The sequence below is a fragment of the Podarcis pityusensis genome, assembly GCF_964106645.2.
Source record: "Podarcis pityusensis genome assembly, chromosome: 1".
Taxonomy (NCBI): domain Eukaryota; kingdom Metazoa; phylum Chordata; class Lepidosauria; order Squamata; family Lacertidae; genus Podarcis; species Podarcis pityusensis.
Genome location: NC_138028.1, coordinates 34,751,730 through 34,765,109, shown reverse-complemented (window position 1 = coordinate 34,765,109; position 13,380 = coordinate 34,751,730). Strand labels below are relative to the sequence as shown.

The window sequence follows — 13,380 nt, the reverse complement described above, 5'->3', positions numbered from 1 at the left end:
GCTTGCCCCACATTTAATTATTTTAGACAACGAAAGTGTATATTTACATTTGATATTAAAATGATATAAGCTTTCTGGTGAGCAGGCTATGTTCTTATTTTCAGGGGGACAATTGAGTGTTGCCATTATCTCTCCCCAACTTCCAAACCATTTCCAGCTAATGAAAGAGCAAAGGGAGAAGCAGACCTCAAGTTTGTGCTAGAGTGAGAGTTGCAGTTTATTATCTGAAGATTGTCCAGTGCATTTTTTCTAGTAGTCTTACTTGAGAGCACTGGAGAAGGCCACATAGGACCAGTATAACTTACTAGGCAGACAATAAATTGCTTCTATCCGCCACCAGCTTGAGGCTATCCTCTCTTTTTACTCTTCCTTAAAACACACACACACACACACACACACACCACCCATCTGGCTCCCTCTCTTTCCCTACTAGTTATAGTCAAAGAAAGAGTTCCTAAGCAATCAGCCCAAGATAGTCTCTTGTTCTTTCCCCCTACCACAATCACCACAACACTGTTCATGCTGATCCTAGGGATAAACGTTAAAAGTAGGAGCAGATTTGCATTTTCTCAACAGTGAGGAAATCAGCAGCTTCCATGTGATCCATCATCTGATGCAGGAGGTGGTGCTGGTGAACATATATTATGTTCACCCTTCCAGCCATACTATAGAGTAGATACAATGAAAGGAATGAGCGATATCGAGTAGTTATCCATATGAGACATCCAACTTCCTTTCCTCCTCCATCTTCTCCAGTGACAACAGCAGGCCTTTTTTTTGCCCAATGGCACAAAGCATTGTCAGTGGGAAAACATTACAGAAAGAAAGGATTACCCTCTCACTAGAATGGTGGTCCTGATCTAATTCGGGACGGGGGACGGATCCACAGCTGCCATTAAAAATATATATAGTGGGAGATCTATCATCAGGACCTCCCACTTCACATGAAGTAATTCAAAAGGATATTGTGAAAATGAAATTATCTATGAATTGTTTTATTTTGTTGTTGTTGTTTCTACTCTAGTGGAAGCCACAAGCCCCAGCCTACTTACAACGGACAACAATCTAGAGCGTTCTTTTTTCATCCGGATGAAATCTACCCTGACCAAGCGAGGTGTGCACATAAAATCTTCAGGATATAAGGTAAACATTGGTCTTGCCTCCTTAGGGGTAGTTAGAAGTTTCCTTTACTCTGAGAGAGAAATGTTGTGGCTGAAGAGCTAACATACTTAAGCATACTTCTTATATCTGGATATCTGCCAAAGTCTGAGCCTGGAAAGTTTGCCAAAGATTGAACAAGACTTTTAAAGTTAAGAACATTTCCGTAGGAAAAAGTACATGGATATTTTATTTATTTCCCATTGCTATTTATATTTCTAAATGGCTGTTATCTCTCCCCTCCCCCCCTCTTTTTTGGAGGATGCAGTAGTCTGAAACTAATTAAATATCCCTGGAGGTTATGGCTGTCTTAAATCCAGTGACTGAGTAAATGGTGATCTGACCCACTAGTTTGAAGAAGTCAAAAATAACCATAGGAAGTATGTGCAAAGTCCTTCCATCACGTATCATACGGGATGAAAAACAAAAACAAAACACTGCAGCATTCTTCAGTCTCACTGACTATCTGGAAAGACGTTGACTTACAACACAGTCCTATACATACCTACTCAGAAGTAATTCACATTAAGTTCAGTGGAGCATTCTCAAATAACTGTGTGTAGGACTGCAGCCTTAGTAGCCTACAAAAAAGTAAATATTTAAGAATACCTGGAAATGACCCACTGAATGCAAATGACTTGCTTCTGTGGAAGCATGCATAGGGTTTACCTGTGTGATTTAAAGGTTTATTGTCTTTTTTTAAAAAAATCACATCCTGTTCACTGGACCTTACATGAACAGGACCTTACATATCATAGTCATTGTTCTAAGGTGTCCTCTGTTTCCAGCCTGCCATTAGAATTATTCAAATTTTCCTGAATTTACATATGAGCCTTAAAAAGACCTATATGAGTAGATGTGACTTAAGGGCATCAGGAAACTGCCTTTAGTTATCACCGCCCACCCCACCCCACCCAGCATTTATCACTGTCCATAAATAATCAAACATACCTGAGGGTTGCCTCTCGTTGTTTCCCTTGGGGTTAAGAATAAAGTAGCTCTTTAGTATAACCACAATTTTCAGTTTGAGCTCTTAACATTTGTTTACAGTCTATGCTGCTGTCCTGTTTTCTATTGTCTTGCAAGAGAGAGGAGCCTTGTCCAATCTTCCTGCAGGGGCCATCCAATACATATTTAAATCCAAGTGTGAAGTTCACACATCCTTTTGCTTTGCTTTGCTTTGCTTTGCTTTGCTTTGCTTTGCTTTGCGTTGTTGTTTTGTTTTCTTGCAGTCCGTCAGGACAGCAATACACACAAAACATTGGCTCGTGGGGTAAAATGGCAGTATTAAATGGTTATTGATCTTTTGGCTAGTGGGGGGACCACAGAATACAGCAACAGTGACAAAGTGCAACCTTGGAAAGGTCCAGGAATTGAAAATAATAGCAAAACTGACTACTTTCACTTCAGCCAAGTGCCCAGGTAAAACCGAGGCTCTGGGCAGAAGCTTCAGGAATATTTAAGTACAATAATCCCTACTCTATTTTTCTTATACCTTTTTAAAATGAGAACTTTAATCTTATCTTACCCAGGGATGGCAGCGTATAGAACACATTCTGGTACTGTTCTTTCTAAAGTGAATAGCATTTCTTTTTGGTTCACTGTCACATTTATATCCCACATTTCTTCCAAAGAGCTCAAGGTGATGTTCATGGTTCTCCTTCTCCCAGTTTTTAACTTCACAAGAACCCTTTGAGGTAGGCTAGGCTGAGAAGAGAGAGACTAGCCCAAGATCACCCAGTGAGCTTCGTGACTGCAAAGGGATTGAACCCTGGCTTTCCAGATCCTAGTCCAACAGTCTTAACTTCTATTCTTCCCTGTCTCTCACAGAGCATCAGCAGAGGTGTTTTTGTACCAAACAAGCTTGCATATTGTATGTGAGCACACACATCAGCTGGCATGCTAAAGACATGTCTATAAGCAGGAAATGGTTGAGAAAATGAGGAAAGGTGTACACTGTGCAAATGAAGACCTGTCTTTCTTACTTTTAGACAATGTCCTCTGAAAAGATGAAGCATCTCTTCAGTTAGATACTGGCAGGTGGAACTGAGTTCCCACTCCAGAACACCTGATTTGAATGTAAACAATGCTTTTGAAGGTTTAAGAAGCTACCTGACAATAAACCTTTTGTATATTTTTTTTAAAAAAAGAATTCCAAATTGAATATGCAATTTCCATATTGTCACCTGTTTCATATTCACACATCATGCTAAACTTACAGCAGTCCCCTTTCTTCTTAGGCAAATTGCCATCCATTGAAAGCATGGATGGGGAACCTTTGGTCCTCCAGTTCACACTGGACTACAGTTCCCATCATCCCTGATCACTGGCCATGCTGGCTAGAAATGATGGGAGTTGGAGTCCATGGGATGGAAGGCCATCACCTCTTTCTCTGTGGTGTAAATGCTTTCTGTACTGTTTTAGTCACTACTGTTTAGCCTCTACACACAAATTAAGGACGAGGTATGACATTCCTCTAGTCCTGTAGTTGTTCATTGAACTTGAGGGAGGTACCGTAATTTTTCATAGGAGGAAACCCCAGAACAAAAAGGAAGTTTGTCCAGCTATGTAGGGTGAATGGTGTGGAGACTTCCAAGAGAACAACTTCCAGTTGGGTGGGGAGGAGCCCATGATTGGCTGGTATGCTTCCCTGAGTTTCTAGCCATGAGAAAGACCTGAACAGTGAGCACAGCAGGGAGGAAGACTTCCTCCTGTTAGAGCCCAGGCGTGGACTCCTGGGGACATATGAGCCTCAGGAGAAACCTGGGCAGCTTGCGGGGCACGTATTTTGAATGCACTTTCAAGACTTGAAAGAATGCTGAACCATCAGCATGCACTAAATATTGAATCCAGCATTTCAGCCCATGCCGAAAACTCTCTGAATTGACAGAAGAAATTACTTTAGTGCTGACCCATCATAGTAACTGAGTAAACAAGTACATTGGCTATCATGTTCTCAGCAGCAAGTTACACATAACCTCAGGCATCTGTGAATGTGTGTTCTTGAAAGAGAAAATATTTGCTGCGATGCAGAGATCATTCTGGCCTTCAGCTGAGCCTCTGGTGGGATAAGGAAATGCCTTGGGATGTTTAGCCACCATGAAGGCAGCCTATGTGAGAGGACACCAGGGACATTTTATTTCAACAATTTATCCGTAGCACAGAAGATCTAAATATACACTTCACTAAAGTCTTAAAAGAATATATATATATATATATATATATATATATATATATATATGGTATGAGCCAATGTCACAGATTGGTTTTCTCTTGGTAAAAATTTGAAGAATTCCTTTTTAAAGGAATCTGTCAGACAAATGTCCAAAGCACCTGTGGAAAAATCACAGAAATCTTAATAATTAAACTTGTCTTTTGTCTTTTTAACAGTTAGTACTAATCATAGCACATTATCTTTAAAAGAGGGGGGGGGACTGTTGATTTGATAAGCTCAGTGAAAACTAGAAATGCAAATGTTCAATCACAGGCAGACAGCCAAAATTTCAGTAATGGAGACTGAAAATTTGATTAATTTCTTTCCTATAAATCAACTCCCATGTACAGAAATAATTTTGAAATACGTTAGCTCGCAAAATTGAAAAATGTTGAAAGCTACAGAAATGGTTTCCACAAACAAGTCCTTATGCACCAAATTTAATTTTGTGCAGTGCTAATTTCCTGACATCCCAAAACTAGGTGTTGTATCATGGTTGTTTGTGGGGATGATTATAAGTGACTCAGTGATTTAATAAAGCGCTCTTAAAAGTTGCGCTAAGGACATAAGTCTTGTATTACTGGAGCAGAATAAAGGGCGGGGGCATTTTCATGGGGAGGTGATGTCAGCTGAAGAGTGGGGCAAGATCAATTTTTTGTTTGTTTGACTAAAGTATTCTTATACCACCCTCTTGAAAAACACCTTGAGTATGTTCTGCCTTCATGCAGAACATACTCAAGACTATACAGCAAACAGCAGCTCATTTTAAGACCATATGATGTCTTTCTTTCTTTCTTTCTTTCTTTCTTTCTTTCTTTCTTTCTTTCTTTCTCACCTAGATAGCTCAGTCAGTAGCGCATGAGACTCTTAATCTCAGAGTCATGGGTTCAAGCCCCATGTTGGGCAAAGGATTCCTGCATTGCAGGGGGTGGACTAGATGAACCTCGTGGTCCCTTGCATCTCTACAATCCTATGATTCTAAGAATGTTAACAATGGGAAAGAGCTGTAGCTCAGTAGCAGAGCATCAGCTTTGCATGCAAATGTCCTGGGATCAGGCCCCAGTGTCCTCAGGTAGGATTAGGAGAACCCTGGTCTGAAACCCTGCAGAGCCACAGCTAATGTAGGCAGTACTGAGGGCATGGACTAATATATTTGAATAATAATAATAATAATTCAAAACAAAAAAAATCTTACATAAGAAAATTGTATCTTAATATGGCAGAGGCAAAAAAGATGTGATTCTATAAATGAAGGTTATGCCTTTTAGTTTATTTTCATAATTGCCGTATTTTTCACCCTATAGGACGCACCGGCCCATAGGACGCACCTAGATGGGGGGGGGGAATAAAGGGGGGGAAATTATTTTTCCCCCCCCAGGCATGGGGCGGGGGAAGCCCGAGCTTCCCCCGACCCCAGCTCCCAGAACGGGACCCAGAGAGATGGGACAGTGAGAGATGGGACCCAAGTCGGGGGACAGCGGGAAAGGCGCGCTGCACCTCCCCGCTGTCCCCCGAGTTTGCGGGGCTGGCAACGGGGAGGAGCAGGCTTCTCCCCCCCCCCCACCCGCCAGCCTTCTAACCAAGTCGGGGGACAGCGGGATGGCGGCGTTCCGCCTCCCCGCTGTCCCCCGAGCTTGTGGGGCTGGTGGTGGGGCTCTCCAGGCTTCAGCGAAAGCCTGCATTTGCCCCATAGGATGCACACACATTTCCCCTTCATTTTTGGAGGGGGGAAAGTGCGTCCTATAGGGCGAAAAATACAGTAACCTCCATTTGATATGGCAGAGTACACCCTATTAGATAAGCTGCTCCTAAAATGTCTATAGATATCTTATAGATTAGCACAGTGTAGTCTTACCCATGGCAGTAAGAGTTGTTTGCAACTAGGCCTTTGCTTTAAGTTCCTATGAAAATAGTGTTGCCAGTGTAGTTTTTCCATCATCAATTGTAAAGGTTAAAGGGGGGGGGGGGAGAGAGAGAGAGAGCGCTGGACAACTCCCCCCCCCCCAGCTTGTACTGAACAAAAGAGCTGATACACAATAAACAAACATGCATTATGGGTTGCCTTCAGTCACTTTATAGTCATATGCATTCATAAATTTTGATACAGCTGTAAGGAGCCGACTTTGATGGGACAAAGCTCACAGAAGAGCTTTAGATCATAGGAGTAACCAGAGACGAAGTTTATGTTGACAATTTATCAGCAATTCTCTGTCAAAAAAAGAAATGTTTTTAGTGTTTACCTATTAGCAGTTGCATGCAGATTATGAAATTGTGTTTTGGGGAAGAAAGCCTGCCATCTGTCTTTTCTTCAGGGTGTTTTTCTTTTCTTTTTACACTTTATCAAGTTAAACTTACAAATATCTTGTTTTGCAAAGCAGAATAGAACATGTGGTGTCCATTACATGGACAAGGACAAAGCAAAACAGACTCAGCAGCAATGTAAGTCACTTAAGTTAGGAATTTTAGAAGCACAGAGCAACTGATGCCTTGTGTGTACCATCCGTGAGAGTTATTCAGCTTTTCCATTCATTGCATTATCAGCTGGAAAGCTATTTCTCTCATTTCATTAGTGCTGGAAAACTAATTAATTCATTGCTCAAGAAGTGCTAAAAGGTTTCTTTAACAAGGACTATGTACGAAACAATGTGTTTTTGTTGCATGAGAAGCTGTCATGGAGAAAGGAGAAGATACATTTAATATCTCCTTTTTTTGTTCAGATATGCCAAGATTTTATCAATAATACTGGTTTTCTGCACCAGTACTCATCTCCAGGAAAACACACACTGTGTAGCTGCCTGGATGACACCTCTAAAAATATGAATGTTGATGATTCTGTTAAATTGGCAGAAACTGTGCACACTATCATGAGACAGGGATTTCTGAAAAGACAGTTGCCAGGTTCTTCCATGTATAACCTGTGCTTGTATGGCGAGGCATTTATTGTGCTATAAAACCCATCACTGATTTTGGCCAGTTCAGATTGATTCTGCAGGAGCTGTAAGTAATGAACCCTACGGACAGAGCCAAAGGGGGAAAACATGCCAATAAACTTTTGGCTGCTTCAGTACAGGCTGTAGAGTTAATTTAACCACAATTTCTTTTACCAGATCATGTAGCCATTGCCCTTCAAAACAGGAATATGTATCCAAAACAATGTAAAGTGACAAAGCCCAGCCTTTTCTTAAATTCAGCTGTTGAAACAGGTGTTTTTCCTTAACACCACAGAGAACTTACCAGACTTTCCCTTTGCACCAAACAACAACAGCATGGCAATTCAATGACTTATGTATTGTGTTAGTTAACAGTCATTTTGAGCGGTTTCTCAAAACTGACCTTACCTTCTTCTTTTTCCTATGTCTTTCACAGTTAAAGGGAGCAGTTTTCCTTTCTCTGCCTCTCCACTGTACCTGTGACATATCTTGTCATGCATATATTATCTAGGCACAGAGGGTCTCTGTCAATATTCCCACTGGATCAGGCTACTGGAGGCTTCACACGTCATTTGTAGCCTGCAATTGTCAAAGCAGTTTCATTGGTCTAGTAGAGGGGTGGTTTACCTTCCCCCTCTCCACTGGCGGGAGCAAAGTCTGACTCCACCCCATTTGATTTATGCTTGCTTGAGCAAGCAAATTTCTGTTTATTATAGCAGGAGCAAGATAGATTGCAATGGCTCAGTTCAGATATTACACTATGGGCTGCCACTTTGTGAATATGAATCACCCTTATGTATTCATTTCCACTACCTCCTCCCCTCACACACTGTGATTCCTTCATTCCCTTCCTGTTAGGTGCTATGTGCACACCGGGCAGCTTTGCATAAGCCATTACTTGTCTGGGAACTAGGAATGGAAAACTTGATCAAACCATGGTTTCTGTTTCCAGGGGTTTGCACATACTTTGCCCGGTCTGACAAACAATGGTTTGGCAGAACATAGAACAAAGAGGGAGATAAAAAGAATCACAGTACATAACAGGATGATAGTGTGTGTGAACCTGAGGTTTGTTCACACAGCTGAAAGCCCTGATTGGACCATTTTTTAAATCTGGCTCATGTTCTAATTTCGTATTTTATGAATTACCAGTGACCAGGTGGTAGCCAGCATGATTTTACCTTTCAGTAATTTAGTAAATGTCTACTCAAATACAAAAAAAGCAAAAACGCTTAACGTTGGTGGACTGACAATTGTTCTGAAACATCATCACTCTACTTTACTTATAATGTGATTAATTCGAGAACAAATTACTAGTAACCTCTTCTTGAAAAAAAGCATATTTTAGGTAGCATGTTAGTTAAAGAAAATTAATCTCTCTGTGCTAAATTTGCCAGCTTTGGAGTTAATTACCTTAGCACAACAATCCATTAATAAATGTTAAGGAAGCAAGGGAAAGTTGGTCAAGTTTTTAAAAAATGCCTTGATTTCAACTGCAGATATACTAGAAGTCTATCATAATTTGTTATTGAAGATCCAAGAATGCAAATTTTGCACTGTTTTCACTTATGCCTATATGGTTTTCTTATGATTTTATTTTAGTAGCCATTCTAATTCAGGACAGCAGAATTCTTTTCCTGTGCTAGCAAATAATTGTTATGTGTGTGCTGATGACATAGCTCTACTGTCATACCCTCCGACACGACATTGCCCCAAACTGGGACACCATCCTCTGGGTACGCACTCCTGCACGAGTCACATGACCTGCACAAAATTACAGACTCGGAAAAAAGCACTTTTAGGGTGCCCAGAGCCCAAAGTCATGGACCCCAAAATATGTGTTTTGGGGAACCATGTGAAATTGCAGACCCAAAAATAAATGCTATTCTCAGGGTGAGATCTCAGCCCAAAATCGCATGAGTGCATGGCACCCAAAATAGCATCTTCTGGGAAAAGATGGGACATCCCATTTTTTCCAGGACAGTTGATGGGTATGTATTATATGATGAACCCCAGTGAAGGAGATTCACAATTAGCAGGCCTCATCCTCAACACTGGTCTGTCTGCATAGTCCCAACACATGCGAAGTGCATGTGAGTAGGCCCTGTATGCTTAATTCAGAATCCTGAGCATAGCTAGTTTTCCAGTTCTCTGTATATATGAAATGTATCTAGACTTATCTGGACAGTACAGTGAGCATGTCTCTAGGTAAGGCTACAGCCTGCTGTTGTGTTCCTACTCTGTTTCCTATGCATGTTGCCTGTGCATGTATTAGCCCTTTTCAGGTGTTACTTTCATGGTTAAGGTCAACACATGACGTGAGAGACAGCAGAGATAGGTGGATTAGCTCCACCTCCTGTCACTGTTCCAACTTCCATGACATGAAGCAGGGAGCTTCCTGGACCCATGAAGCCTCCCCCTGTATTTTAGAACCCTGAATTCTGAAATGCAAGGGAAAGCCCCATGAGCACGGAAGTTGGATTGTGATCAGAACAGAGACAGAGCTAACATGCCCCAATGCCCCATTGTCTCCCTCATATGTTTAATTTGGAATCTAATCCCTGAAGGAGGCTTATAGTTCATCTAAACAGGGTTAATGCCATGCCCTCTGGTGTTCTGCTCCTACATGGCAGCTAAGCTGGGCACAGGATTTTACAATGTTCTGGGAGAAGCTGCTTCCCACAAAATTGAGGTGTGATTTTTGTTCCTTCCCCCGCCAAACAATGGAGACAAGTTCTCAATTTCAGCTAAGCCATGAAGTTGTAAAAATGCAGTGAAAAATATCACCAAAGGGATTATGTATTCCTACAGTCATCAGAAAATGGAGCTGTAGTATAGATCAAAACCTTGGCATTGCGACTTAGCGTGGGATTTGAAGATCTTGAGATGCAAGAATCAGTTGCTGACACTGGGGAGCATATCAACTCAAGGCATGCATTAAGGGGGAAATGAACTGTTTAGCTTACCTATATTATTCATACAATAATATTATACAATGAGCTGTCGAGGCTTCCTATAGAATCAACAAAAAGGAGAAATTACTCATGATTTAATCCTCAGCTCTGCTCACAATTTGGTACAAACTGCTTGGAACTCACATGGCTTTTATAGTCAGCATATATGCATGGAAAACTGCCCAGAAAATCTGTTACTTCTGTATTTAATTTCAAAAGGAAAAAAGTATTAAGAATTAAATGGTGACGCATGTTACAGTTAGGAAATTTGAGTTCCTTTGGTGCAGAAGTACACAGTGTTGTGCCCTCCTGATCCCATCATGCTTGACCATTGGGAATGCTTGTTGGGAGTCCAGCAATATCAGGTTTGGAAGCTATTTAAAACTTCTACAACAGAGGCTCTAGTAGGCAGTGACTGACCAGGAAAGTGAACGTGGAGCCCAGTATGCAGTAGCTGCAAAAAGGCAAATTCCATGTTTTAAGGGATCATTAGGAAAGGGATTGAGAATAAATCTGCCAATATCATGATGCCATTATACAAACTACAACCACACATTTGGAATACTTTGGAATACAAATGTTCACACATTTGGAATGCTTTGTTTGGGCACCACACTTCAAAAAGGAACTGGGAAAAGTTCATCAAAATCAGCCAAAATTACCATGAAGTTAGAACTTCACCTATGTAAGGAAAAGTTACAACATTTGAGGGGTTTTTTGTTCAGAACAAAGTCAAATAAGGGGGATAGATGTGTGTAAAATTATGCTCAGTGTGAAGAAAATGGATAGATAAGCCCCCCCCCCCCCAATACTAGAATTTGCAGTCATCCTATGACGTTGACAGGTGGGAGACTCTGAAGAGACAGAAGGAAGTAAGGTAAAGGTAAAGGGACCCTGGATCATTAGGTCCAGTTGTGGACGACTCTGGGGTTGCAGCGCTCATCTCGCTTTATTGGCCGAGGGAGCCGGCATACAGCTTCCGGGTCATGTGGCCAGCAAAACTATGCCGCTTCTGGAGATCCAGAGCAGGGCACGGAAACACTGTTTACCTTCCCGCTGAAGCGGTACCTATTTATCTACTTGCACTTTGACGTGCTTTCGAACTGCTAGGTGGGCAGGAGCTGGGACTGAGCAACGGGAGCTCACCCCGTCACGGGGATTCGAACCACCAACCTTCTGAACGGCAAGTCCTAGGCTCTGTGGTTTAACCCACAGCACCACCCATGTCCCTTGCACAGAAGGAAGTATTTTGTCCTTATTCGTCATTATAAAATTGCATCTGAATGCCATTTGCTGGAGGATCACAAGCGGGGAGAGCGTGGTTGTGCTTAGTTCCTGCTTGCAGGTTTCCCACAAGCATCTGGTTGGCCACTGTGAGAACAGGATGGTAGACTAGTTGGGTGTGTGATCTGATGAACTCTTCTTATATTTTTAATGTCTGCAGTGGATTAGCAAAGACACAATAAACGGCATCAGCATGGCAAAACAGAAAAGGGGAGCTATCATGACAAGAGGATTTCCTTTTAAAAATCTTACTTAAATGAAGGGACAAAAAATGTACCAAATGTAAGCTTACAATTAAGGGATCAAAAAAGTAATTTATGGAGGAGGATTTAATGTATAAAAGTTGTATCATTAGAGTTTATTTAAATCAGTAGCCATTGCATGAGATGGCAGACTCTTTTATAGATTGGAAGCAGAGGCCAGTTTGACAGTTTATGTAAAGGAGGAGAGTAAACCGTGGAGTTTTCCAAAGATCTGTTTTAGGACTGGAGTCATGTCAATTATACTTAAATGTGAGATCAAGATTGAACAGCAAGATAAGACACTGGGAAAGATGGACATGGGAGTGGGAAGTAAGTTTAGGACAAACAAACAAAGTTTCATACAGGGATTCACTTAAATAATTTGTTGCTGATAAATTTGGCCATTAGTTTACAAGAATTATGCAGTTTCGTTGGGCTAGGTCTAGCAAATAGCTACTTTCTGTGAGAGCTAAAAATCACACCTCCATATTCATGCCAATATTCATGCTGACTACTACAAACTATCTGGAACCTGGTGACAAATAATTGGAGATAACTACCATCATAGTGCCTTTTGTTTGCAAGCTTCTCAGGGGCATCTCTCTGGCTGTTTCTCAGAGACAGAATGTTGACTAGACACATACTATGTAGGCAGTTCTTGTGTTCTTAAAATGCAGACCCACAAGGAAGCCTTAAAACTCCTTTCATTTAAGTGGTTTTGATTCAAAAGTAAGGATGAGATGTATTGTTCCTTATGCTTAGTGGACACACGAGAAAGTCCTATTTTTTAAATAAAAAAAGCACTATTGTTTTTGTGTATTGCATAATTTCCATATTGTGCAGGAAATTCCACACTATTCATTAATTTTTTTTGGTTAAACTGTTGCCGCTGGTGTGCGGCTGCATTTATCATTGGAATTTAAGCAAATGCACTAAAACAGCAAAATGAGTACATAGGACTGATTATTTCTTAATATTGAAATGTTTTATCTTCCTGTGGCACTGTGGAGTGTACAAAGTGTGCACGCTTCTAATGACATTCCTTAAGAGCATTTGTACCTGCAATTAATTCTTTAATAAATTTCAGATAGCTCTCTGTGCTTTCAAGCCCAGTGAAGGATCTGTGAACACACGATGCCGTAGTGTTTTTGAAATTAAATGGCTATGAGCTGAATCAGTGCAGGATTGACGTCTACTATATATCCCATGGAAGATTTCCAAGCAAGGATGAGATATCAGTATTAAAAATAATAAAGGATAACAAACCTTTATTCCTGGTGCCTCACACAGCTCTGCCTCCCTATCCTCCTGCTCTGTAAATAAAAGTATTAAAAGAGACTCTTGCTTTGTGCATAAGAGACTGCTTGGTAAATAGAAATTAGTACTCCATGGCAACATGGACTCCCCTTCAAGCTGGGCTTTCATAAAAAGGCAGCTCTAGCGAATCCAGAAGCCAACAGCAGAGAGTTTCAGCACAGCAGCTCAGTGTTCTGCTGGGGAGAGGAAAACAGTCATTAACCCACCTTTTAACCACTTTCTTCCATTAGAGTGTGTCGCTCATCCATTATTCCACCTCCAGCAACCTCTGCTTAACTACC

The 13,380-nt window shown here is 41.1% G+C and overlaps 1 protein-coding gene and 1 long non-coding RNA gene across 12 annotated transcripts in view; both read left to right on the top strand.

Annotated features, from left to right (window-relative positions):
- NPAS3 (neuronal PAS domain protein 3) overlaps positions 1 to 13,380 on the top strand; it is a 641,499-nt gene that overhangs the window by 591,433 nt on the left and 36,686 nt on the right. For all 11 annotated transcript variants that reach the window (XM_080977754.1, XM_080977753.1, XM_080977750.1 and 8 more), the window contains one exon: positions 1,025 to 1,143. In XM_080977754.1, the coding sequence (XP_080833880.1) occupies positions 1,025 to 1,143 (119 nt within the window). The remainder of the gene's footprint in view (positions 1 to 1,024; positions 1,144 to 13,380) is intronic.
- Positions 9,500 to 13,120, top strand: LOC308462793. Its single transcript, XR_013979361.1, has 2 exons — positions 9,500 to 9,994; positions 12,870 to 13,120. It is a non-coding gene; the product is annotated as an uncharacterized lncRNA (long non-coding RNA).